Raw genomic sequence first — 27568 nt, forward strand, 5'->3', positions numbered from 1 at the left:
TGGAGCGTGCCGTCCCAGCGTTCTAGACAAGTGTGTCGACTCCTGTGCGCGAGCTTTGCTGAACTTGGGTCCCATAAAGGCTAAAGTTGAATTGAGCTTCCCCAGTATAAACATTCGTGCTTTTGGTTCTGCAGCCGTGGAACGAGTGGGCTCCAAATGGTAATAGACGCAAACAACTCTCGCAGGGCTGCCGGAAGTCGACGCTGCGACCTCGTGCTCGGCGGCATGGTTATGACGTATGCGCACCGAACACCAAGGATGGTAAGTCCGCTTGTGAGTTAGCTGAATAAATTTTAAGAATGAGGCGACATTTGCTGCCTATCCTCAGTGTTTTTAGAATATATATGTTGACATACTTGATGACAACGCACTACCATTTATATTAATGATATCAATATTTGTTTTTTTTTTTTCTCAGCAACAACTGCTTCGAAACATTTACTTAGGACAGCTTGTCTTAAGTTAATCCACGTTCCTTTCAGTCACGGAGCTCATGTTTGTATTCCATAACAAGAGAGAGAAACAAGGAAAGGCGGGGAGGTTGGTTTGCTACCCTGCGAACCGAACTAGAAAGTTGTTTTGCTTTCCAGCGAGGTGTGTCGGCCACAAGCACTTCGCGCTAACGCTTTGTTAATGAATGGTATCCAAACACGTCTATCCTTACCCCGATAAGTTCAAAACCAAGTATTGGTCCAAGTAAACCGCCAATTCCGACTGAGACCTCCGATAAGATCTGCACAAAAACAAAAAATGAGGGGTAGCTTTCGTGGCGTTTTATTACATTAAAAGTATCGCAAATTCACAGTTAGACATGGCATATATATAATATTGACAACTCCCAACACACACACACACACACACACACACACACACACACACACACACACACACACACACACACACACACACACACACATATATATATATATATATATATATATATATATATATATATATATATATATAGAGAGAGAGAGAGAGAGAGAGAGAGAGAGAGAGAGAGAGAGAGAGAGAGACTATAAGAAAAACGGATTTTCGCCGGCGTCGATAAAGATGGGGAAGGGGAGTAAAAGATTTCAGAAGAAAGGGGAAAGTATGAAAAAAAGAGTAGTGACCAAGTGAACCTGATAAATCTATTTAGGATATCAGATAAATGAAGGCTTTTGTATGTGATATATTTTATCATTATAGAGCCTTCTGACAAGGCCAATTTCGGACACCTAATTGATTATTGACAGTACGAACCGACGCTGTTTTGAAGGTCCGCGCACAGGGCCTAATCTGTTGCTCAACATTGATTTTTCGAGGCTGTAAAGATGCCCATTTCTCGTTCAAACAATCGTTTCTCGTTGCGTTATGCGGGAAATTCGTGTAGTAAGTGCTCTACTGCATCTATACTACCACAATTATCACAACATGGACTTGTTGTACGCCCTATGCAGTACATGTAACTGTTTGTGTATGCCACGCCAAGTCTAAGAAATGATTTAGTGTCTCTAGGTGGCGAGGAAATGAACGGGAGATTTCCACGCTCACTTTTGGGGCAGCGCAATAGAGAAAGTTATCTTTGTGAACATTTTGAAGGGAAGAATTTTAAAGATGGTCTTTTTTTTTTTTTGTAGGCATAGCTTTTTGCGATGCTCCAAGCGTCAGCTTTGGTAAAAGAAACATCCTTCTGAAATTCTTGAATTGTAGTGTATTCCGGGCCGCTTCATTCCGCTTTTTCATTTCACAAAATAGCAGCATGGCCAGGCATCGAATGAAATGTAATACTGGGTCCAACAGTCATAGCCACGTGATGGAGATAGGCGATATCAGACGTTACAGGCTGGTGATTCCTACTATTATGCTTGTTCCACATACTTTGTAGGGCTGCTTTAAAATCTGTAAATACAGCCTATCTTTTTGGCAGCCGGTGTCGTAGAATAACCATTAGGGCCTCCTTAATTCCATACAACTCCGCTGACGTCGAAGATGTCGTTCTCTCTAGGCGACACGCGAGGTATTTTCCTGTGGAGGGCACGAAGACTCCGCACGACGACCGACTGTGCAGTTCTGTCGTGAGCACCGCCATTGACTGGGACAGAAGGAGGAGAGGGGAGAGGAAGGGATGTTACCCAGCTTACAACAACCAGTATGCTACGCTACGCTGGAGAAATGGACCTGGGAGCTTGAAGGTTAAGAAAGAGAAGAAAGGGGAAAGCACTTTCTCCGTCCAGCAGTATTGTGCTAGCCATTAGTTGTCAGTCGCTTGTGCCTATATGTAAACATTTTAACACATGCAATCGTCGCATTCATATTTCATTGCTTTTCTGGATGGCATTTCGGAACTGTTGCTACCGGCAATAGTCAGTGGTTAATGTGAGCTTCAGCGAGTGATACAATCTCTCGCAATTGCCACTGGCATGAGCATCGGCAAGGGGGGGGGGGGGTGCAAAAAAATCCCTCCATTTCAAAGACAAAATCCTGCCAGTTTTAGGTTTTCTTTTTTTAATAACAGTTATTTTCCAAATAACCACTTTCCTCCTCAGCCGTCTCTCAACCCCCAACCCGTCCGCCAGTTCTAGCGCAACAAGACTCAGTGGTGAACGCTACTCGTATGTAAAGTAGAGCTTTAGCGAAACCTTTGCTGTCAACGTTAGTTAAATAAAGGTCTCAGAATTTCGTTTTCGTCGATGGTAAAGTTGTTGGAAGCGTGACGAGTGCGGCATAAAGAGCACTGTTCTATATGCACGGAAGCGAGAAGCGAGGTGCATAGTCGTTCGTTCGTGCGCACAAACCCGACGTTCTGCATGCTGTACGTGCATGCCGGCTTAGAGGGAATTATGCTTCACTCACTAGTGGAACGATGTACGAACTCTGATGCTTGTAGAAGAGCAGGCTGTACGTGGCGGTGAAGTACAGAGAGAGCCCCACGCCACCGATGGACTTGACCGTCGCGCCCAGTGCCATGAATGCCGTCTCGTTCACCGGAAGCCAGTGTAGGGCTCTGTAAAATAACATCATTAGCACTCACTGTCTCTAGAGGACGTGCGCCGGTGTCGTGGGACGTGATCCCTACTTTGCCTGACACATTCAGTGCTGTAATATCTTGTGCGTGATCGAGTGAGAGTCTTAATACGCTCTAGGACGTATCGGGAGGGAGGGGGGGGGGGGTGCTGACACAGGCTTTGGAGCAGAGAGGTAGGGGTGATCACACTCCACCCTAAAGCACGTGTCAGCGCACCCCCTCCCCCTTTTTAGTGCTTGTCGTTCACCTCCTACCAGACAAGTGAGAGGGACCACTGTGAGCATGAATTAACAGCATGCCAAGACGGAATTTTCGTGATGATAGTAACTATCAGAAAGAATTAAAAAATGTTTAGTATATTTATTGTAAATTTATTTAATTAAAATTTTTAGTGCAGTTTTTTTCATGATATCAGTGTTCTGCTTATTGAATTTTTCATTCGTATGTTTCCAATGTTCTTTCTCTCCCCCCCCCCCCTTTTCCCCCTTGTTCATGGAACTATACTTTAGTTTGTTTATCATTTTTTTTGTATATTAACAGAGTTCTTAATGGTTATTTGCGATTTTTTGTGTAAATGAAACCCTCTAAGTAATGCACGTATGGGCCTTTAGAGTATATGAATAAAAAATATGTCTGGATTTGCTTCAAGCAACCGCCTCCCCTAAAATCAGTGGCTGGGTCCACCCCTAAATGCGCTACTCAGCCAACGTTTCAAGAAATTGGTATGAAACCCTTGTTTTCTACGGCATCGCATTGTTTAAGCAAACTTAACCGAAGTGGAGGTGATTACCGCTACTAAAAATATATTTCTTTTCATGAAATAATACGATGATCGCCGCTCTAAAATAAAACTTCCAGAGTGCAGGAAGAGGTGTGTCGATGCGTACAAAGTTTCTAATACTGCTAAACTCTGTTGTGGCATACTTAGAAGATATCCACTAGAGCTGCCCGTGAAGACACAGAAAATCAGCTGCTCTGACCACTATTTAACAAAAAAAGAAGAACGAGAATCACTTTTTAAAAATGTACGATGAACACATTATAGGTACTAATTGGGCTTTCTTCTTCTTCTGTTGTTCTTGTGGTTGTTGTTGTAAAATGCAAATATTAAGTTACCCAAGTGCAGCGACGGCCAGTGCTTTCACTACTACTCCAAAGACCATCAGGTGGCTCGGATAGATGACAGACATCTGAAAAAATAAAGGAAATGCCTTTAAATGGTAATGCTGCGTAGTATAGCTGGATAAGTTGTATTGTTAAGAAGGCAAGGTATTCTCAAGGAAACATTGTGGTGCTCACAGGTTTAAGATTAATGCCACGCGATGACAGAAACAATACTGCTATATAATCTACCCATGGTTAGACTACATACCAGGCTGTGGGAAAGTAAGGAACCAACAATGGCTGTGGCTTTAGTTGCACTGAACAGGGAGCCGGTGTCGAAATAGTCAAGTCCGTGACGTGTCGCCTGTAAAAGTGGAGAGAGAGAGAAAAAAACAGTTTCGATAAAGGAAAAGAGAAATGGGTGCCTCAACAGGACTTGGCGGGACGTTTCAATCTGTAATGCATCGGCAATACAGGCTTTTGCTAGCGACAGACCATCCGAATTTCCGTCGCGATGGTCCCACGGCTAAAACGCTGATGCCTAGCTGGGGCGCAAGACTCACCCACTAGTTCTGTGTACTATTGGACCGTATTCGCTTGCAACTGTGACTGTGTAAGACTACATGGAAATTCAAGAGGTGAGAGTTCAAATTTGTCATCCAGTTGAAGCTGCCAAAAATCTCTAATGAAAACACTCTATAACAGGGGTCGGCAACCTTTCGAGGCGAATGACAGAGTTCCATGAAGCCTACATGGCGGGTGCAAAGAGGGGGAAAAATCGGTGATTTAGAATTGATTACAATGTAAAAAATATTATGGGCAGAAACAGCGCACAAACTCACGGGACGAAGAGAAGAGACACAAACAAGCGCTGACTCTCAACTGAAGAATTTATTGAAATATACAAGTTATCTGAACACATAAGATAAAAACGCACAGAACATGCGCAGAGGCCCGGCGAAGGATCGTGTCGACGTCATTAACAATTTTGTGCTACGGGTAACTGCGCAGGCGCTTAAGATTTCTTCTTTTTCATGTAAAGATATTGAAAAAGAAGAAATCTTGATCAGTAGCATGTTTGTTTGAATGGAATATGCCGCGCCTGCGCAGTTACCCGTAGCACAAAATTGTTAATGACGTCGACACGATCCTTCGCTGGGCCTCTGCGCATGTTCTGTGCGTTTTTATCTTATGTGTTCAGATAACTTGTATATTTCAATAAATTCTTCAGTTGAGAGTCAGCGCTTGTTTGTGTCTCTTCTCTTCGTCCCGTGAGTTTGTGCGCTGTTTCTGCCCATAATGTATCACCAAATAGCCCAACTTTCAGTCTTGCTTCAGTAAAAAATATCACAGCATATCCACGGAGTGAATGATGAGGAGTGGGGCGAAGCGTCCGTATGTCCATCCATCCGTGTGTCTGTCCGTTCGTGCATGCGTCCGTGCGTCCGATCGCGTTCGAGAAGGCAGACGGCGCGCGGGTAACACCGACGAGACGCGAGCCAATGAAGCCGACCGCAAGCTTCTTCAACGCGCCCACCACTCTGCCTCGTCCATGCCCACCAACGACCCGCCACGTAAGGTGACTATCATGCAGACTGAGAGAGGTACTCGTTCTCCGCTTACCCAGGCCCAGCCCGCGCTGCAGCCAATCGGAGAGTAGCGGTACAGTGCCATCTAGAATATCCTCACTCAACTGCAGTTTGTATGTGCTTTTATGAGACAGCGCCGTCTATTATACTGTTCGTGAGATACTGCCTTCTTTTCTTTCTCGTCTCTTCTTCTCTCGGTTACGCGTGACGCATGACAAGGTTAGACGAAGAGGAGCTTCGCCCCTAAAACTTGACTAGAAAACATGATTATTTTGAGCACACATGTCACAGGTTGCAATTTACGAACATGAGCTATGAGCAAAAACACTTGAGGGCCAGCCTGCCATATTGGCCTTCAAATAGGGAGTGGCGCAGGGAGTGGCGGTAGTTCTGACGTCATCCTCAGGGCTGCATAATACACCATACGAGCTGCAGGCTTCCGACACCTCTTCGACAGTAATCCATTATAAGAGATGATACGCAGTCACTTATCGGCGGTGCCTTTGGAGCAAACTGGGTATGCGTAGTATACATGGCATAATAATTAATGTACAAAAATGATCATGACAAGAGGTGCGCTGCCCACTACGTTTTATTTTACACGTTCGTCCAACTGTCGACATTCGTGAGCTTCATTTCTGTGATGCGCTTTGGTCACGAGTCTGCGGCCACAACGCATGAGACCCCATAAAATGAACTTTTAGCCACTAGCCTTCAGTCTGAATGTCATTTTACGAGGTCCTCACATTTTTCGACTTCAAACTTTATGAAGCCTACCCCAGATAATCGTATAACAATAACTTAAAAGCCAGCTCAGTGCTGGGCGCAGGAATGTAATTAGTGATTTCTTTCGGAAATGAAAGAATGATATCTGAACTCTCAACTTTGTTTTTGTTCAAGTTTTTCAAGCAAAAAAAAAAACGATTGCGTCCAAACCGAGCAGCAAAGGCCACGTGTATTTGTTTGAGTTGTCTATTTCAAAGGCGTGGCTTGCTTGCCTGGCACAGTATGTGGTAAATGTACCTACAATACCAATTAAATATAAATCAACATATTTGAGATGGCATGACGCGCAACAACATAGTCTTTCATCAGAACACCCAAGATAGCATCATATAAATGAAATAGTACATTATTGAAGGATAACAGATAACGTTAGTAGGGCACCACTCACACTCAAAAGTCAAGTTGTTTTTGTTTGTTTTTACGCAGCTCCGAGCTTTAAAAGGCTGCCTCTGAAGATATGAAGAACGAGCGCGTTATTATCTCCCGTCTTTTTGACGCGATTCGCGACGCGAGCAGTTCGCTCACGTGACGTCAGGATAAAGGAAGGTCTTGATTGGCCGATATATGAAACATATCTGTTGTAAATTGTCACCTTCCCTACTCTACCATGCAGTCACATGCCCGTTCTACCTTGTACAGCGTGACTATCGATAAACCGATTTCACGGCATTTTCTGCGTTTGTGACTGTGCAAGCGGTGACATCAGTGTCTAGACATCAGTGTCTAGTCGAAACGCGAGAAACTATGACTGGCTCAACGTTTGGTTGTGACGTCTTGCCTGTTGCCCCGCCGCGGTGGTCTAGTGGCTAAGGTACTCGGCTGCTGACCCGCAGGTCGCGGGTTCAAATCCCGGCTGCGGCGGCTGCATTTCCGATGGAGGCGGAAATGTTGTAGGCCCGTGTGCGCAGATTTGGGTGCACGTTAAAGAACCCCAGGAGGTCGAAATTTCCGGAGCCCTCCACTACGGCGTCTCTCATAATCAAATGGTGGTTTTGGGACGTTAAACCCCACATATCTATCTATCCGTCTTGCCTGTTCTATGAAGAAATAAGTGGCGAGGAGGCGATAGCGCTTAGGATAGCGAAGACAAGAAAAAAACTACTTTTTCGCCTTTGAACTCGGTGTGGCTTAATGACCTTTTAAACGTGTACGATTATCTTCGGGACATTGGTTTGCTGGTCAAGCTTTATGAAGGACGCACCAGATTGACCAAGCTTTATTTTCTTACATCGCGCCGATTTCACAAATAGTGCCAAGTTCACGGAATATACTGTATAAATCTTCCAACGCGCTCACGGGCTGTCACGGCCACCTAAGGTGCTGCTTTGAGCAACATTAGTACGGCTCGATGACCAGCTGCTTTCCGAGCAGCCAAATGTGTATACAGTGCCAGTACGTTTGATCTTCCAACCTGAAAGCGACGAAGACACTGGTGGAGTTTCTGCGGTCAACAGGTCCAATGCTGGAGTCAGTGTGTGCCTTTACTTTCTGAATGCATTCCTCCTTGTGGTTTTCCCTCCTTACCTTTCGATCCCCCCTTACCCCTGCCCCTGTGCCGGATAGCAAACCAGAATTTTTTCTTCTGGTTAACCTCCCTGCATTTCGCTTAGCCTTTAACTCTCTCTCTAAGGTGCTCGGCACGGTTCCTCCCGCATTCCAGGTGTTTCTTTCGCGCTTCTGCGTTCCTTATTCATCAATGTGACCTCCACGAGTTGCTCGACCTCGCTGGCAGGATACTGTAGGCAAGGCTATTCTTTTATTTACCTCCTTTTTTAGTCCCTGAATATATATATATATATATATATATATATATATATATATATATATATATATATATATATATATATATATATATATATACATATATATATATATATATATATACATATATATATATATATATGTGTGTGTGTGTGTGTGTGTGTGTGTGTGTGTGTGTGTGTGTGTGTGTGTGTGTGTGTGTGTGTGTGTGGCTCTAATTCATTTTACGTTTGTTAATTCATGATGTATAATATTAAAGTGTAACATTCACCTGCGTACGCTCGGTAATTTTGCTATTGCCCATCAGGCGTGTATGTACACTAAAGATGACCGCATATAGCATTATTCTTCCTGTTACCTGCTTTTTCAGCTTCACAAATTATTGATCTTTCTTGCGTTTTTTTTTTTTTTTTGCAAACGGTGTGCAGCTGCGTCTGTATGAGTGCATGTGAGTGGAATGAGCGGAATGTGCAAAGATGGCATACGAACAAGTTATTTCGTTCTCGTTACCAGCCAGTAAGTGAAAGAGCAATGCAATTTCGCTCGCCTAATTTGTATTTTAATCTATTTTGACAGCCACTTACTAATTAGTGATCTGGCGTAGCGCTTCCGAGTTATCACTCACGAAACGTGTTCAACCTTTGTTTCCTTGTTCGGGTCTCGATTTTTTGTGACTGGCAGCATCAAATGTTTAGCCGTGGAATAGTGAAAATCGACAAATAATGAATGTGTAGGGAACATTAATTGTGTTCTTTTATATGCATCGTAGTAAATGTGATGTAAACGTGAAGAAAGTATGATTGATATGTGGAGTTTAACGTCCCAAAACCACTATATGATTATGAGAGACGCCGTAGTGGAGAGCTCCGGAAATTTCGACCGCCTGGGGCTCTTTAACGTGCACCCAAATTTGAGCACATGGGCCTACAACATTTCCGCCTCCATCGGAAACACAGCCGCAGCAACGTGAAGAAAGTAAAGTTCACGAAAAGACAAGTTGAGTGGCGCTGACTGACACTCCCTCTTAATCTCATCTGCCCACCTAACCTTCTGTCTCTCCCTAACCCGCTTGCCTTCTCTGGGAATCCAGTTAGTTACCCTTTAATGACCAGCGGTTATCCTGTCTACGCGCTAAATGCCCGGCCCTAGTCCATTTCATCTTCTTGATTTCAACTATGATATCCTTAACCACCGTTTGTTCCCTGATCCACTCTGCTCTATTCTTGTCTCTTAAGGTTACACCTACCATTTTTCTTTCCATTGCTCGCTGCGTCGTCCTCAATTTAAGCTGAACTCTCTTTGTAAGTCTCCAGGTTTCTGCTCCGTAGCTAAGTACCGGCATGATACAGCTGTTATATACATTCGAAGCTCTTGAGGGACAGTGGCAATCTACCTGTCATAATTTGAGAGTGCTTGCCAAATGTGCTCCACCCCATTCTTATTCTTCTTGAATCTCGTGGTTCGACTCCGTGGTTATTACCTTCCCTCAGTAGACATAGTCTTTTACAACTTCAAGTGCATTATTACCTATCTCGAAGCACGGCTCTCTTCCGAGGTTGTTGTACATTACTTTCGTTTTATGCAGATTAATTTTAGGAGCTAATTTCCTGCTCTCCTTGTCTAACTCCCTAATTATGAGTTGCAATTCGTCCCCTGAGTTACTTAGCAATGCAATGTCATCGGCGAAGCGCAGGTTACTCAGGTATTCTTCATTAACTCTTATCCCTAGCTGTTCCCATTCTAGGCCTCTAAAAACCTCCTGTAAGCACGCGGTAAATAGCATTGGGGAGATTGTATCCCCCTGCATTAGACCATTCTTTATTGGTATTCTGTTGCTTTCTTTATGAAGCACTATGGTAGCAATTGATCTTCCGTAGATTTCTTCCAGGATGTTTATATATGCTTCAACGACGCCCTGATTCCGCAGTGTCTGCATGACTGCTGATATTTCTATAGACTGAATCAAACGCCTTCTCATAATCTATGAAGGCTATCTACGTATAGTCGTTGGCTATATTCTGAGCATTTCTCTATTACCTGATTGATAGTATGAATGTGGTCAATTGTTGAGTAGCCTGTTCGAAATCCTGCTTGTTCCTTTGGTTGATTGAATTCTGTTTTTTTTTAACTCTGTTATGAATTACCTTTGTAAATAGCTTATACACTACGAAGAGCAGGCTGATCGGCCTGTAATTCTTCAGGTCTTTGTTATCTCTTTTCTTATGTATTAAGATGATGTTAGCATTCTTCCAAGATTCTGCTACTCTTCCCATCAGGAGACATCTCGTAAACAGGGTGGCTAGTTTTTCTAACACAATCTGTCCTCCATCTTTCAGCAGATCTGATGTTACCTGGTCCTCGCCAGTAACTTTGCCTCTTTGCATGCTCTCGAAGGCTTTTCCGAATTCTTCCTCTGTCATTACTCGTAGGGTGGCATCTCGGTTACTGCTAGTTCTTATAGTAGGTCGTAGTTGTCCCGGCTACTGTACAGATCTCTGTAAAGCTCCTCCGCTATTTTAACTATCCTATCCATATTGGTTGTTATTTAGCCTTCTTTGTCCCTTAGTGCATACATTCGATTTTTGCCTATCCCAAGTTTCGTCTTCACTTCGTTTTTCAGAGCGTGTTCAATTCTCTCGGTGTTATACCTTCTTACATCGGATACCTTACGCTTCTTAATCAATTTCAAAAGCTCTGCCAGTTCTATTTTGTCTGTTGTACTTGAGACTTCCATGTTTTGACGCTTCTTAATGAGATTCTTCGTTTCCTGGGAAAGCTTGCCAGTGTCCTGTCTAGCTACCGTATAAATTGGCCGCAGCAAGCACAAAACCGAGTTAACTGCAGCGGAACATGGGAGAGGCCTTTGTCCTGTAGTGGACGTAGTCAGGCTGATGATGATGATGATGATGATGATGATGATGACTGACACTCCTAGATTCGCATGCACATTAGCACGCGACGTAGTGCACGAGTTCAGCTGGTCTGACGTGTGATCCCAAGGTTGAAGGTTCGCTTTCTGCCGGTGACAAGTTCTCGCCTCGTCAACTTCGTAACTTTGTTCACACGTACTTATTGACACTGCAGTGCCGTCCCCAATACCTTCGTTGACTTCACCGTCTGTTGTGTTACGCACGGAGCTCGCTGGGTGGCCAGACTGGCGTACCATGCTGTCGTCGTCGCTAGGCTCCATCTCGCACCAAGAAGTCTTCCTTCTCTTGTCGTTTGAGCAGCTTAATGATGATAAGTGCGTAGCGCTTTAGGGGCCCTGGCTGTCGCATGCTGTCGTCGCTTGACGTAACGCAGGCAAAACCACGTAATAAGATAGAAAAAAAAGAAGCAAGCGCGAAATAGAAAGACACATAGAAAAAAAGATAGAATTAAATATATAAACAGAAAGGAATGGATTAAGAGACATGAATAAAATAAAAGAAATAACGATAGAAAAAAAACGAAAAAAGGAGGGAAAAAAGATAGGAGCTAGAAAATAAAGAGAAAGCTCCGCACTTCCTTCAGGTTTGGCAGGGCGAGGTTACCTTAATTTATTCGCTAATGTTGTATCAAGAGAGATTAAAGTTTTCTTCTTTCGTTACCTGTGTATCTTAGTAACGAACTCCGATATTGTTTACCTTCCCGTCCCTCAATAGACGCGAAACGCAAGACGTGGCAGATTCATACCTCTAATGCAGCTCATGTGGCGGACGCCTTCTTTAGCTCACCAGCGATTGGAGGCTGAATCCCTGCAGCGAGAGGCTCATGATGATGAAGCAGTTGCACCACACCACCATCCACAGCCAAGCGATGCTGTTGTCGTCGCCGGTGTTGCAGTGGAAAGAGGAGTCGCGGTGCGCGAACAGTTTGCCGTCGTCATCCCGGTAGATGCTCAGGAAAGTGCGGTGCCCGGACCACAGCGGACCGTGCGGGAGGTGGGCCTCCTCCGACGAAGTTTCGCCACCCGGAGGAGTCGTCTTGTCGGCGGCGTCTCGGAGTCGAGGACCACCGTTGACCGCACGACCTTCGCCGCCGCCACTGCCGTTCTCCTGCCGCATAACGTTTGACTGCTTGGCCGAAACTATGCCCCGAATTGCTCGTCGATGCAGTTACGGAAAATCTGGCTCCTCTGGCCTGCGTGCAAAGAAAACAGCACATCACAAATTTGCGTGTAGTATTTCGCTTTGGATCAAGGAACGTGAAGCATCTACAGCTACGCAGTGTAGCTGATAAGGATAACTGATTCCAAGGAGTAGGCAAGAACAGTGACTGAAGGGGGGAGGGGGGAGGGGGCAGCTACTCTCCTTGAACCCGAGTTCCTCGGCAGGGAGCCGGGGAACTTAGCCATTGTCTTATTAATATATACGTTTCTATATTAGGGGTGACGGGGAGGGGCAGTCGAAAGTATTGGGAGGGCTCCAGCCCCCCACCACCGTGCCCACCTTTAACGCCGCCCTTGGAACAAGCCCGTTCTGCGCTCCAGAATGTTTTCTCATGTGTGCGTGCGCGTGTGTGTGTTGGTTCGTTCGTTCGTTTGTTTGTTTGTTTGTTTGTTTGTTTGTTTGTTTGAGGAGGTTTAAAAGCGTAACAAAAACGAGGATATATCCGGGGATGGTGGAAAGTAACTCTCTGTAAAGAATTGTTCGTAACTTGTGTAATACTTAACTAATTTTAATGACCCGGCCGGAAAGCGTTTTGTTCCTTACGATGGGAGAATTTATTACACATTTCAATTATGTTGTTGGAGGTGTCAATGACATGACCTCAACAAAAGTTGTTCAATACGTTATTCGATACACATTTCCCAGGAGACTGCGGGGTTGGGGCGTCGTGGTCCCCTAACAGTATACCTGCAAGGAGTCCTGACGCCTTTAAATGATCTAGATATCGCACAACATTGAAAACTTGTAGATGAACTCGAAGAGCGAATTCCGCAAGTTGTCGCAAGCGCACCGCGTGAATATCTTCCGAAATGTGCCGTATAAACACCTCCGATTCCACAAAAAACAACAAGAAGACTATAATGGTGCATAATTTTAACGATGCGTAAGAATTCTCCGACTGTAAGGAACGAAGTACTTTTTTGTTTTATTGATATTGTTTATGTATTACAAAACTTATAATAGATTATTATATATAGGAAGCGGCATTCCGTCCGTCCGTTTTATTGACGATGCTAGGTCCCACTCTTGCGCATGCAAGGAATTCATGATCCTCAAAGCTGTCACATTTTGTTTTTCTGCTTGCGATATGAGTGTTTTCAGACAACGGAGAGAAAACCCGCAGGTGTATATACGTGCGTGTAGTTAGTTTAAGTTATAAGAGGATGTAGATGGGCGAAATAGGTTTCGACAACAGGCAGCGCACGTCATGCAGCGGTGGTCGTGTGCATGAATTTATTGCAACAGGGGGCTGCAGCGAGCAGCAGCGATGTTATTTTCCTTCTGCCGTCGCGCCAACCCGTCACTCGCGGTGTGACGCTGCGCGATGGCCGCATGAAGCGCGCAGCTGGCACGCATTCCTAGTCAGGGCACGTGTTCTCCGCCCTCCATACTTTCGCACCAAACATCGTTCACACATGAAACATCCGCGCCATCTTTCTTTTGTCATTTCGTAGCATGATTCCGGGGCCGAATCGTTGGACAAGCGTTCCTTGTAAAAACAAAAGCATATCACTAGGGAAGGTCGGCCGCCTTCACTAATGACATGTCAAGCCTGAGGATTGGCTCAAGTTTTCTCTCACGAAAAAAAATCTTGCCTAAGATGTATCTTGTGCACTCGGGCGCCGGTGTGGGTGCTTTGCCTTTCGCGCTATTGGCGGACCTTGCTGAATTCTGAGGGGTGTACTTAGATTTAGGTGCATGTTTAAGCACCCTCCTGTAGGTGGTCAGAATTTCCAGAGCCCCCCCACTACGGCGTCTCTCATTACCATATCGTAGTTTTGGGACGTTAAACCCCAACAACAACAACAACAACAACAACAGCAGCAGCAGCAGCAGCAGCAGCAATAAGAAGAAGAAAAAGAAAAAGAAAATAATTAATAAGAATAATAGAATTAATAATAATAATAATAATAGTAAGAAGAAGAAGAAGAAGAAGAAGAAGAAGAAGAAGAAGAAGAAGAAGAAGAAGAAGAAGAAGAAGAAGATTGAGGGAGCCCCGCCCAACCTTACATAGTCCGTCCACATAGCTCCGCGAGGACTAGTAATCGCAAACGCACCGCGTGTATATCGGGGTATATCCGCGTGTATATCCGTCCGTCCATCCATCCATCCATCCATCCATCCATCCATCCATCCATCCATCCATCCATCCATCCATCCATCCATCCATCCATCCATCCATCCATCCATCCATCCATCCATCCATCTATCTGAGGTTTAAGGTACAGAAACCATGATATGGTTATGAAAGACGCCGTCGTGCAGGGGTCTTTCGACCACCAGGGGTTTCGACCACCAGGTGCACCTAAATCCAAGTGCAACGGTCTCAAGCATTTCCACCTCCGTCCAAAATGCGGCGCTGTAGACGAGGCCTCTCTGCTGTGGGCACGCTGCGGTGCGATGTTTTTCGGTCCCACGCATGTTTATGTGACTTTACGTTAGAATAATGCGTGTGACAAGACCGTCATAATATGCCCTATAACATCACCCGGCATTAATTTAAAAGGCTGCACTAGCGTGTGGGCATCTCTACACAAGCCGCAATCTGGGGCGTCCAATTACCTCCCGGGATCAGGCGAAGCCAGCCGACAGCCATATATCCTTTTATCTCGAGGGCAACATATGCAGAATGGCTAACGAAGAGCATTCGCCTGTGCGTAGCACGGGCCTCGTCAAAATCAGCCAGCTGTGTCTTCGTCAGAGCTAGAGGCCTTTTGTCTTCTTTTCTCTCTTTCTTTCTCCGTATTTTTTTCAAGTGAGGGGCAAGAGTACGGTCTGTAGCTCTGATTCTGTTTTTGCGTTGGTGCGTGGAATGACTTATTGTGTTTTCGTTCTGCATTGGCCTGGATTTTCTCACTTTGTCTTTTCTTTCTGTCTTTTTGTGTTTTTTTTTCTTTCTTGAAAACCCAGATGCTGCATAACGGTGTTTCCTGCTGCTGCCTACTGTGAGAGGCGTGAGACTTTTATCGAGCGTCCCCGGCTTGTAGTCTCACTCTATCCATAAAGCTTAATTGTACTGATGTGAAATAAATTTTAAAAAATCTCTAAACAAATCTTGGACGTTGTGAATTTGTGTTGTTTCGTCGCATGTGGATAAATTCATTCCTGGGTGCACTCCTGAGCAAAAAGGTAAGTTTCGGCAAACCTTGAATTTTTCTATTTTCTAATGTTTCGTCGAATTTGGATAAAGTTTCTTCGGAGTATATTTTGGACCAAAAATGTTTTTCAAATCTTGCATTGATTTTTTTGATTTTGCTATGTTTCGTCGCGTTCAGATAAAATTATTTCTGAGTATTTTTTCGGCCATAAACGCGTCCCTGCAAATCTTAGACAGGATTTTTAGATTTTTCGTTATTCCGTCACATTTGAATAAAATTATTTCTAGGCACATATTGGGCTAAGAAGAAATCCTATAGCGTTGAAAATCTTGGATTTTTCAATTTCCCAATGCTTTGCTGCACTTGTATATTATTTTTCGATAAATTCTCAACCCAAAAAGGTAAGCCAATGTTTCGTAGAATTTTGATAAATTATGCATTGTGTGTATTTTGGATCATATAATTTTGACCAGAGTTTTACCTTCTCAGTGAAGAATGCTTCCAAACTTTGTTTCCTTAAAATGTAACGATTCATCGAAAAAGAAAAAAAATAAAGATTTACAGAGGCTGTGTCTTTAAGTTAACGATACCACTATAGTTTACTTCTGAAGTGATACATGCACCGAGGCTTGGACACAACCACAGCGCTGGTTTGGTGCACCACTCTAAAGACCAACTTGTAAGTAGTTCCTCCTGTGTTGTTCCAGTGGCCGAGTGTCCAACTCGAAACTGAGTGATCGATGGTTCGAATCCCAATGCTTGCATACCGACCGAAAATGATGGCTGTGTAAGGCTTTTTTTTTTCTCTAAATTTTCATCGCATCTTGATAAAATGTACATGTTGAGCGTTGCTTACCTAGAACATCACCGCCACAGTGGCGGTACGATTGAGCGTCAGCTTCCAATGTGGAAGGTACCATGTACGATTCCCAGTGCCGCCAGGGCACCCGCCAGCTTAAGTGATCCTACAAGTAAGCGAGATCAGTGGTGGCGCTACGGCAGTGTGGAGCTTCAATTGCTTGGAGAGGGGAGGTAGGTACTTCGGAACAGCTCACGTTGGTCCACTTGGCGTTGTCCTACGCGGCGAAGTGAAATAACTTTTGTTTCGTTTAATGAATTGTGCACTTTAGTCAAACATCCATATAATTGTATGGCTTCGTTTCTGCACAGCGATGAGGCTAGAGTGATTCGAACCAGCGACCTCACGGTTACGAGTCGAACACGTTACCACCTTGGCTCGACGTGTTTGCTTCGCCACAATACACGTCGAAAAGCGGTCGAAAAATTGAGCCCCTTGTGACGTTAGACGAAAGTGGAGCTTGTCATGGGTGACATCTTGCAGTGACCTACCTAGATAAGTGGCTCCCGTGCTAGTTTCCCTTGAAATGTTCGCTTCACTGTAAAACATGCCGAAAACCATAAGAAAACGTTTAGGCTCTTATCACCCATGATAAGGCTCAACTTTTTTTCTGACGTCACACCTAGTAGTGGCGGACCATCCGTGCGGTCTTCTGAACTAAAGATCCCCCTGATAGGTTGGCTTCACCGCAAGAGAATTCAAAACCAGCCGAAAGAGTTGAGGCCCCTATCAGCCATGATAAGGCCCAACTTTTGTCTGACGTCACACCTTGCAGCGATGGGCCCACTGTGGACTGAATAATGGTTCTTCACGAGATTGAACTGACATAAGACGTGCGACTCGGAGTGGACTCTAAAAGGGGTCACGTGATGGTGTTTACGTAAGGCGGGGATTCAAAAGGGGGGCTTAGAGGGTTGTCACGTGATGAAGCTTACATACAGATTGCGATTGATTTCACGCGATATCACGTGATGAACCTTATATAGGCGGGCTACTCAATCAGTTGATTCAGAAGTGTCACGTGATGGAGCTCACGAAAGGCGCGCGATTCAAAAAACGAACTGAAAGGGGGTCACATGATGATGCTTACTTAGGGCGGGTGATTCAAAGCGTAGACTTTCCTAAAATTAAATACAGGGGACTCTGGTGCTGCGATCGTTCAGCGACCATGGGAATGATGGGTAGTACACGTATTTGACTAGTCTTCATACTTTAGAGCAGCTAATCACACTTGTGGCTTCATTTATTGCTGTGTTTCGGTTTTGTTTTGAAGGAAAGAATAAACCCTTCTGAGCTGAAAGTTCCCCTGATAGGTTGGCTTCTCCGCAATAGAAGGCCAAAACCAGTGGAAAAAGTTTAGGCCCTTATCATCCATGATAAGGCCCATTTTATGTCTGACGTCACACCTTGCAGCGATCGGCCTGCTATGTGTTCCTTCCGAGCGGCATTCCCCTGATGCGTTGGCTTCCCCGCAATGCATGATTGAAACCAGAGAAACAAGTTGGGGTCTTTATCACCCCTGATAAAGATCAAGTTTTGTCTGACGTCACGCCTTGTCACGTGGGCACCCATTGCTGCAAGCTGTGTCGTCAGACAAAAGTTGGGCTTTATCAGGGGTGATAAGGGCTTAAACTTTTTTCGCTAGTTTCGACCATTTATTGCGGAGAAGCCAGCTCCTCAGGGAAACCTTTAGCTCGGAACAGCCGCACACTACGGCCAAGTAACAAGTTGTGACGTCAGACAAAACTTGAGTCTTATCAGGGGTGATAAGAGCCTAAACTTTTTCGCTGGTTTTTGGCCATGCCTGGCGGAGAAGCTAACCTTTCAGGGAACCGTTCAGCTCGCAACAAACGTACAGTACGCACCACGAGGCACGGTGTGACGTCAGAAAAAAGTTGAGCCTTATCAGGGCTGATAAGGGCCTAAACTTTTTTCGCTGGTTTCGACCATGCAATGCTTGAAAGCCAACTTCTCAGAGAACAGATTAGCTCGCAACAAACGGACAGTACGCACTACGAGGCATGGTGTGGCGTCAAAAAAAGTTTAGCCTTATCAGGGGTGATAAGGGCCTCAACTTTTTTCACTGGTTTCGACCATACAATGCTTGGAAGCCAACTTCTCTGCAAGCTGTGTAAGGGCCTAAACTGTTCTGAGCTAAAGGGGAACCTTTAGCTCAGAACAGCCGCACAGTACGCCCGAGTGACAAGTTGTGGAGTCAGGCAAAACTTGAGCCTTATCAGGGGTGATAAGGGCGTCAACTTTTTTCGCTGGTTTTGACCATGCATGACGGGGAAGCTAACTTCTCAGGGGACCGTTCAGCTTGCAACAAACGTACAGTACGCACCACAAGGCACGGTGTGACGTCAGAAAAAAGTTGAGCCTTATCAGGGGTGATAAGGGCCTCAACTTTTTTCACTGGTTTCGACCATGCAATGCTTGGAAGCCAACTTCTCAGGAGAACCTTTAGCTCAGAACAGCCGCACAGTACGCCCACGTGACAAGTTGTGGTGTCAGACAAAACTTGAGCCTTATCAGGGGTGATAAGGACCTCAACTTTTTTCGCTGGTTTCGACCATGCATGACGGGGAAGCTAACTTCTCAAGGGACCGTTCAGCTCGCAACAAACTTACAGTACAACTATCAGTTAAAGCGCACGAATAAACAGAAAGGAAGAGAGGACAAGCGCTTAGTTAAAGCGCACGAATAAACAGAAAGGCACGGTTACACATTGCGATGGGTTTCACGTGATGTCACGCGATGAAGCTTGTATAGGTGGTCTATTCAATCATTGGATTTAGAAGGGTTCCCTGAGAAGTTGGTTTCCAAGCATCGCATGGTCGAAACCAGCGAAAAAATTTTAGGCCCTTATCGGCCCTAATAAGGCTCAATTTTTTCTGACGTCACACCGTGCCTCGTGATGCATAGTGTACGTTTGTTGCGAGCTGAACAGTCCCCTGAGAAGTTAGCTTCCCCGTCATGCATGGTCAAAACCAGAGAAAAAGTTGAGGTCGTTACCACCCCTGATAAGGCTCAAGTTTTGTCTGACACCACAACTTGTCACGTGGGCGTACTGTGCGGCTGTTCTGAGCTAAAGGTCCCCCTGAGTAGTTGGCTTCCAAGCATTGCATGGTCGAAACCAGTGAAAAAAGTTGAGGCCCTTATCACCCCTGATAAGGCTCAACTTTTTTCTGACGTCACACCGTGCCTTGTGGTGCGTACTGTACGTTTGTTGCAAGCTGAACGGTCCCCTGAGAAGTTAGCTTCCCCGTCATGCATGGTCCAAACCAGCGAAAAAAGTTGACGCCCTTATCACCCTTGATAAGGCTCAAGTTTTGCCTGACTCCACAACTTGTCACTCGGGCGTACTGTGCGGCTGTTCTGAGCTAAAGGTTCCCCTGAGAAGTTGGCTTCCAAGCATTGTATGGTCGAAACCAGTGAAAAAAGTTGAGGCCCTTATCACCCCTGATAAGGCTAAACTTTTTTTGACGCCACACCATGCCTCGTAGTGCGTACTGTGCGTTTGTTGCGAGCTAATCTGTTCCCTGAGAAGTTGGCTTTCAAGCATTGCATGGTCGAAACCAGCGAAAAAAGTTTAGGCCCTTATCAGCCCTGATAAGGCTCAACTTTTTTCTGACGTCACACCGTGCCTCGTGGTGCGTACTGTACGTTTGTTGCGAGCTGAACGGTTCCCTGAAAGGTTAGCTTCTCCGCCAGGCATGGCCAAAAACCAGCGAAAAAGTTTAGGCTCTTATCACCCCTGATAAGACTCAAGTTTTGTCTGACGTCACAACTTGTTACTTGGCCGTAGTGTGCGGCTGTTCCGAGCTAAAGGTTTCCCTGAGGAGCTGGCTTCTCCGCAATAATTGGTCGAAACTAGCGAAAAAAGTTTAAGCCCTTATCACCCCTGATAAAGCCCAACTTTTGTCTGACGACACAGCTTGCAGCAATGGGTGCCCACGTGACAAGGCGTGACGTCAGACAAAACTTGATCTTTATCAGGGGTGATAAAGGCCCCAACTTGTTTCTCTGGTTTCAATCATGCATTGCGGAGAAGCCAACGCATCAGGGGAATGCCGCTCGGAAGGAACACATAGCAGGCCGATCGCTGCAAGGTGTGACGTCAGACATAAAATGGGCCTTATCATGGATGATAAGGGCCTAAACTTTTTCCACTGGTTTTGGCCTTCTATTGCGGAGAAGCCAACCTATCAGGGGAACTTTCAGCTCAGAAGGGTTTATTCTTTCCTTCAAAACAAAACCGAAACACAGCAATAAATGAAGCCACAAGTGTGATTAGCTGCTCTAAAGTATGAAGACTAGTCAAATACGTGTACTACCCATCATTCCCATGGTCGCTGAACGATCGCAGCACCAGAGTCCCCTGTATTTAATTTTAGGAAAGTCTACGCTTTGAATCACCCGCCCTAAGTAAGCATCATCATGTGACCCCCTTTCAGTTCGTTTTTTGAATCGCGCGCCTTTCGTGAGCTCCATCACGTGACACTTCTGTATCAACTGATTGAGTAGCCCGCCTATATAAGGTTCATCACGGGAGATCACGTGAAACGCATCGCAATCTGTGTGTAAGCTTCATCACGTGACAACCCTCTAAGTCCCCTTTTGGAAACACCCGCCTTAAGTAAGCATCATCACGTGATCCCCTTGTTCACTTTTTGAATCGCGCGCTTTATGTAAGCGGCCGCTCAAGCAGAACATCGTGCTTTCTGTGACGTCAGGGAAAAATTTAGTGTTATCATGGACCATAACGGCCTCATACTTTTTCAGCGGTTTTATGAGTGTTGTGGTGAAGCAAACTTCTCAGACTCTGTGGAGCCCGTCGGTAGGCTCCCATTGAAACGGTATTGGTGTCCAATGAAGGTGCACCAATACCACAAAAACCTAGAAGTGGGGAGTGTAATAGCTTGTTTGATTAAAGAAGGTGTGCTCATTAACGCATATATTAAATTGCTGTAAGAATTTCATGGAATATGGTATGATTAAAGTCGTATTTGTTTTTTTTTTCTTTCTTTGCTAGCTGGACCATACTTCTCGCGAAACTTGACACGTATATTGATTACGCTGAGCACATTCATATAATATTTGTCGTTTTGCTGCGTAGTTCCGCTGTTTATAGCATGAGCAACCACACTATTGAGGTAGTTTCGATACTATGTATAAGCAGAATCGAGCACTATGGGGCAAAATTTTTATTTTAAAGTGCGTAAGCATTTCAACGCCGACTTAGTGCAAAAACTGTCTGTCCGTACGTGCGTTTGTCACATGAGAGAAATCGCTGTTTTATAAAAAAATACAAACACCCTTGATGCAGGTGGATTTCGAACGAAGTACCTCACGATGTGCATGCAAACGCCTTACCCACTCGGCTAAACCCCAATGCTTACCTAAGGTGAATGTATGGGAACCTTATGAATGCGTTGTACGGAATATAAAAGAATTAAAAGGACAACACCTGTACGCCGGCGTGGTTGAAATACTTCGCAATGGTTTAATAAATGTCATCACCTCGCCAAGGCAGATCCAGCCACTCAATTCCAGGGGCGGGAGGGGGGGGGGGTGATGTTCGCTTGAAGTAACACCAGAGAGGAGGGCGGGACGTTACTTTTTTTTGCTTTTACTAGCCCAAAAACCCCTGTGATAGCATAAATACTGCTAATGTGTGCTCACAGCGGTCTCAATCGTTAGTCGTAATCGGTCATAGGAGGTGGATGACAAGGACTAAAGAGGGGGGAGGGGGGTTGATGACACAGGCTTTGGGGGGGGGGGGTGATCACCTCAAACACTCCCCTATGCCCCTCTAGATCCGCCACTGCCTCGAGGACAAGTAAAGCTGACTTTGGGAATCGCACATATCAGGAAAATTCCGCCATGCTGAAAGTTCGTGCAAAACACGGGTATTGATCATCTCAGGATGGGCTTTTCGTTGAGCCGTTCGAGACACTGACGAAGGCTAGATACAAAAAAAAAAACGTCCATGTCAATGCCACCCAAAAATTTATATGATCTAAGGAAAGCCGCAAGGTTATTTAACGATTACCCTTTAAATGCGCAAGCATTTCTAGGTCAACGATAAAAAACAATTACTGTCGGTCCCCCTTTCACATAAGACGATATGCATCAAATAAAGAAATAAATTTTCTTTGAGCTACTGGACTTCGAATATGGGCCGTCTCTTAAGTCCCTGAAGCACTGGACCAAACACAAACACAAACACACACACACACACACACACACACACACACATTATAATATAAATAATATAAATTTTTGGGTAAGGGTTAGGCTCGAACCCAGGCCATTTGCGTGGGAAACACGTGTTCTAACACACAGCCAGGAGTTGTGTCCCAAAACATCACAGCATATCCACCTAGTTAATGATTATGAGTGGAGAAAAGCCTCCATCCGTCCACCCGTGCGTCCATCCATTCGTCAGTGATTCCGTCTGTCCGTCCATCCGTGCTTCCAACCGTGCGTCCGTGCATATGTCCGTCCATGCTTCCGTCCGTTCGTCCTATTGCACACACTTCCTTTGGACCGACGCCAACTAGGAATTGAGACGAGAAATGATGAGACAGCGCCATCTATCATACTGTTCGAGAAATAATTTTGGTTACGCCTGACGCAAGACAAGGTTACGCTCAGAGGAGCTTCGCCCCTAAAACAACTTTGTCTGCTTCGAATTGTAGCGAAAATGACTCGTGCTTTACGAGCACACGCGTCCAGTATACAGCAATCACAGCAAAACACGTAATATCCTTAGTAATATTACGTGGCACAAGTGTACATTGCTATCGGGCATCAGGACGTGTGATTATGATCGCACTTACAGGTTTAAAGCCGGCCACCGATTACTAAAAGCCAAACACTTTACTGCACGTATTCCCTTGCACAGCAAGTTCGAAAACATTTCACGCGCATAAATGGTCGTGGTTTAAAGCATATGCTACCCTATACACAGAATGTAGCCACATGGGAAAGTTTCACTGATACAAGCCACTTGGCTTTATTGATTACATTGTAGTTGCCCTCAGCTTGAAGTTCTTGTGTAACATCATACAATAATGCAGCAGACTGAAGTTAGAAGATCAAACTGATTACTCTGTAGAACTTGTGGCCCGTAAACTGAAGGAGGAGGAGGAAGAAACAAGAAGAGGAAGGGCAGGGAGTTTAACCAGGTGAGCGCCCGGTTTGCTACTCTGCACACTGCCACTGATAGCGGCGAACAGAGCGTTGGCCGTTGATGAACTGATGAGCGTTGATGCGCTCGGCATTCATGCATGTGCCGTCGAATATTCTAGCGTCATCGCTAGCGGCCACGTAGGTTCCAGAATAATCTCTAAAGTTTGCGAAGTGGGCGGCATATTAACAAAATGGTCTGCTATACAGTCCCGAAGCTTCTCTAACACTGCAGGCGCGGTTTGTACTGAGGATTACGTACAGAGTGACAAGGCTATAACAAAACTTGAGGAATGAATGTATCATTGCTCTCCCTCTGAAAAAGATATCGTCCCGATGCTTTAACAGAAGTACAATAATAATGCAAGAAAATACAAGCAATAAATTACGATGCAGCAATGCGGACTTCGATCATGGTCCTGTGGGGCTGCTCCTTTGCCGGTCCCCCTTTCAAACAAGCAAAAATTAACAAGCTGATTAAGGCCCAGAACCTCACCTCTCAAATCCTGGCTGTCCAGAGAGCCCGAGCGCGAGGGTAGTCAGGTTTAACCTGACCGTCCCCGAGTGGGCCTAGCCAAATGACGCTGAATAAACTCGCGTCTATTGTGGACCTAATAAAATTATTTCACTCACTCATGCAGCAATAATAACAACAAAATACACTCGTTCAGTTCGTTAACGCACGTGAAACGGCTTGATGCGCGCGACATGGACGACTTCAGGTCGCGATCAGCGCCGTTGAGAGCTTGTGATGCCATCGGGGACAACCTCGTAATCGAGTGGACCGGGACGTCGAACAACCTTGTACGGTCCGAAGTATCGTCGCAGAAGTTTTTCACTGAATCCATGCACGTCGGCGTCCATACCCAAACACGTTCACGGGGTTTGTATTGCACGAAGCGTCGTCCGAAGATTATAACGGCGGCTGTCGGCCGTCTTTTGGTTTTTGATGCAGAGGAGGGCGAGTTGTCGGGCTTCTTCGGTGCGCTAAAGGTACTCACTCATATCGAGGTTTTCTTCGTCCGTGACGTTGGGTAACATGAGTCGAGCTTCGTTGCCGGGGTCCTTCCGTAGACCAATCTGTACGGCGTCATCTGCGTCGTTTCTTGTATACGGTGGTGTTGTATGGGGAGGCCATGTACGGAACGCTGGCATCCCACGTCTTGTGTTCGACGTCGACGTACAGTCACAATCTATTTGAGAGTGAACACAGGAGCGCGTGGCTTTCGGTACTACTAGCGCGGTATCTGCGCGCATGCGCGAGAAGGACAGCTTCCATTCGCGCGCACATCACGTCACCGGGAGCGCTCGTGTGTCGTCCGTCAGCTCATTTTCGGCCACCCTGGTAATCGTATCATGATCGCAACTAAAATTTGGGTGCTTTCAGTTCAAACGGCTTGTCTCTTATGCCAGCCGTGTCACTTGTTTTTTTTTTTTCTGCGTTCTTGTAGTCGTACCACGAACAGGCAAAGTAACGCAAACACCCGAACTGTTATTTCGTGTACGTGGTGCACAAAAGGCTTATAAGTTTAATGAAGCTCTATCAGTAATCTGGAGTAGTTTTACACAATGTTACACTAGTATTTTGTCATGTGCCCCTTTGAAAAACAAGAGAGCTGCTGCCATTCTGGAAGGTAGCGATGACTACTGCATTGCCACAAAGTTACTATATGCACTCGAAGATTTTGCCACTCTTGGTGAACTTTGAGGTTGTCCGCAGTCGCCACGTAAACGAGGTGGTCTGTAGCTACAGCGATCCTTTGTTTCCGACAGCCAGCGTCGGTAACGACACAAGTCCATACAAATTTGCTGGAACGGTCAGCAAGGTGGTTCGATGTGCAGCAGAAGCCCTGCTGGCATTGCCGGTGGTGTCTTGCGTCGCTGGTGGCCCTGGCATGTCCTCACGTAATGAACGACGTCGGCGGCAAGGCATGGCCAGTGGTACTTGTCTTGTATTCTCGCGAGCGTGCGGGAACAACCAAAGTGGCCAGCCATTGGGTCGTCATGCAGGACCTGAATAATTTCTTGTCGCATTACCGAAGGTACAGCGAAAGGTAGCTGGATCGGGCCGGAGAGAAATTCTCCTTTTAAAGGACGTTGTTTTTCAGGGAAAATTCGCCTGAATATTTTTGAGGCGACCCTGGTGCGACCCTCGAGGTATTTATTTCACTAGCCCTCTCAGTTCCGGGTCCGCTCGCTGTTGCTCGGCAAAGTCGTCGGGACTTATGGTTCCCAAGAAGGACTTATGGTTCCCATCCTGGTCGTCTTGCGATGGTAGATCGACGGGGGCACTAGACAGGCAGTTGGCGTCGGAGTGTTTCCATCCAGACTTGTACACGGCGGTAATGTTGAATTCTTGAAGTCTTAGGCTCCGCCGTGCGAGGCGACCTGGAAGGTTCTTCAAGTTAACTAGCCAACGCAGGGCGTGGTGGTCGCTCACAACTCTGAAAGGCCTGAGAGATAAGGGCAACATTTTGACGCTGTGCAGATGATTGCAAGGCATTCCTTTTTTCGTGGTGGAGTGGTTGGATAGAAGTACTTGTTGCTGGGCTAGTTGGTTCGTCATACTGGGGGAAACTTCTAGACGCCTAAAAACACCACAAGAAGAAAAACGCAGAGAAAAAGCGTCAACTCACAACTGATTTATTCACAGGTGAAACGCAGGAGTATATAGCCGCACCACCCATGCGCAAAGCAAACTGCATCACCTAGTCACATGACCAAAACTTAAATTGAAGGCATTCTAAAGGCATATATAATCTTGCAACGAAGCGCAAAAATGAAACTCAGACATGTGCAAAACCACTGATGTCACTTATACACAAGTCACCTTTTTCCTTTATCCAGAACGCTTCTATCATTTCATGGGCCAGAGCAACTGAGCTTTTGATTGATATGTGTGTGGGGTTTAACGTCCCAAAACCGCCATATGACTTGAGGAAAGAACGTGACAGTATGCACTAAGTGGTTGAAGTATAGGGCCAGAATGTCGCTCTCACGTTCAACTCCTAAAGGCGAAGCTCAAGTGTCCCCTCTGCCACAAATGAGCGCCCAAGAAAGCGCGCGCCTTCGAATTCTAGCGACAGCGACAATACCAGGCGCCGTTCGGGCGCGCCAGAAGCCAGCGTAAAAGAAGGAAACAAGCATCGAAGGACTCCTCGGGCACACCACCTCTCCCTCTCGAAAACGTCACTACGCTGACCAACCTCCTCGCAACGATTGTCGAGCGAACAGCAGAGGCTTCGAGAATGAAAGCGTGAGTCACTCCCTCGTTGCGTCCCGTGTAGAGGATAATTCTTGAAAAGTTTCGCCCTTTCCCAGCTTTGCCTGTGCAGCGCTCCCTCGAAGCTTCTGGAACCCAGGGAGATATATAAGCGAGCAGCGGATGGTGGTGATCAGGAGACGAAGAGAGTTTTTCCGCCGTCGGGCGAAGGCTTGTGTCGTCAGAGACAAAGCAGGAGATGAACAGTGTCTTTCCGCCAGCATGCGGAGGCTTGTGCTACGAGCAGAAGAGTGTTTACCGCCAGTGGACGAAGACGTGTTCTGCAGTCGCAGCACGTGAGTGGCCGACGTGTTACGGCAAAGAAGTTTTGTTATTGAAGTGCGGACATTGTACGAAGAAAGGTTCTCTGGAAGAGGAACTTCCGGAGCAGCGGAACGACAACCAGCGCTGGACTTTAAGTGAGTGTTTTTTTGTAGAGAAGCATTCTAGCTTTGTTCAAAGAACTTTGGACTTAATTTGACTGACGAAACCACAGGTGGTCAAAATTTCTGAAGCCCTCCACTGCGGCGTCTCTCACAATCATGTGGTGGTTTTGGGACGCATCAAAACATGAATTTCATATCAAACAATGAATTTGTCTTACGAACGTTTGTCTTTAAGAATCTTGGTTGGTTAATGCATGTGACTGCATGGTAGCGCGTGATGCTGTTTGTGCCCGCTGTTTTGAGTGTATGTGATTGTGTTACGTGGCGCGTTGTTTTATCTTGAGATTGGTGACACATTGTATTGAATT

At 45.7% G+C, this 27568-nt stretch overlaps 1 protein-coding gene and 1 long non-coding RNA gene across 2 annotated transcripts in view; one reads left to right on the forward strand and one right to left on the reverse strand.

The window, feature by feature from the left end:
* LOC119175005 (uncharacterized) overlaps window positions 1-27568 on the reverse strand; it is a 58353-nt gene that overhangs the window by 20134 nt on the left and 10651 nt on the right. Inside the window, exons 2-6 of the mRNA XM_037426166.2 lie at window positions 11967-12372; window positions 4383-4478; window positions 4127-4200; window positions 2839-2989; window positions 665-733 (exon numbers count right to left, since the gene is read on the reverse strand). Coding sequence (XP_037282063.2) covers window positions 665-733; window positions 2839-2989; window positions 4127-4200; window positions 4383-4478; window positions 11967-12296 — 720 coding nt within the window. The 5' untranslated portion in view covers window positions 12297-12372. The remainder of the gene's footprint in view (window positions 1-664; window positions 734-2838; window positions 2990-4126; window positions 4201-4382; window positions 4479-11966; window positions 12373-27568) is intronic.
* On the forward strand, window positions 182-15454 carry LOC142817667 (uncharacterized). The gene is made up of 2 exons (XR_012895289.1): window positions 182-261; window positions 15312-15454. It is a non-coding gene; the product is annotated as an uncharacterized LOC142817667 (long non-coding RNA).

This window comes from Rhipicephalus microplus, chromosome 5, assembly GCF_043290135.1.
Source record: "Rhipicephalus microplus isolate Deutch F79 chromosome 5, USDA_Rmic, whole genome shotgun sequence".
Taxonomy (NCBI): domain Eukaryota; kingdom Metazoa; phylum Arthropoda; class Arachnida; order Ixodida; family Ixodidae; genus Rhipicephalus; species Rhipicephalus microplus.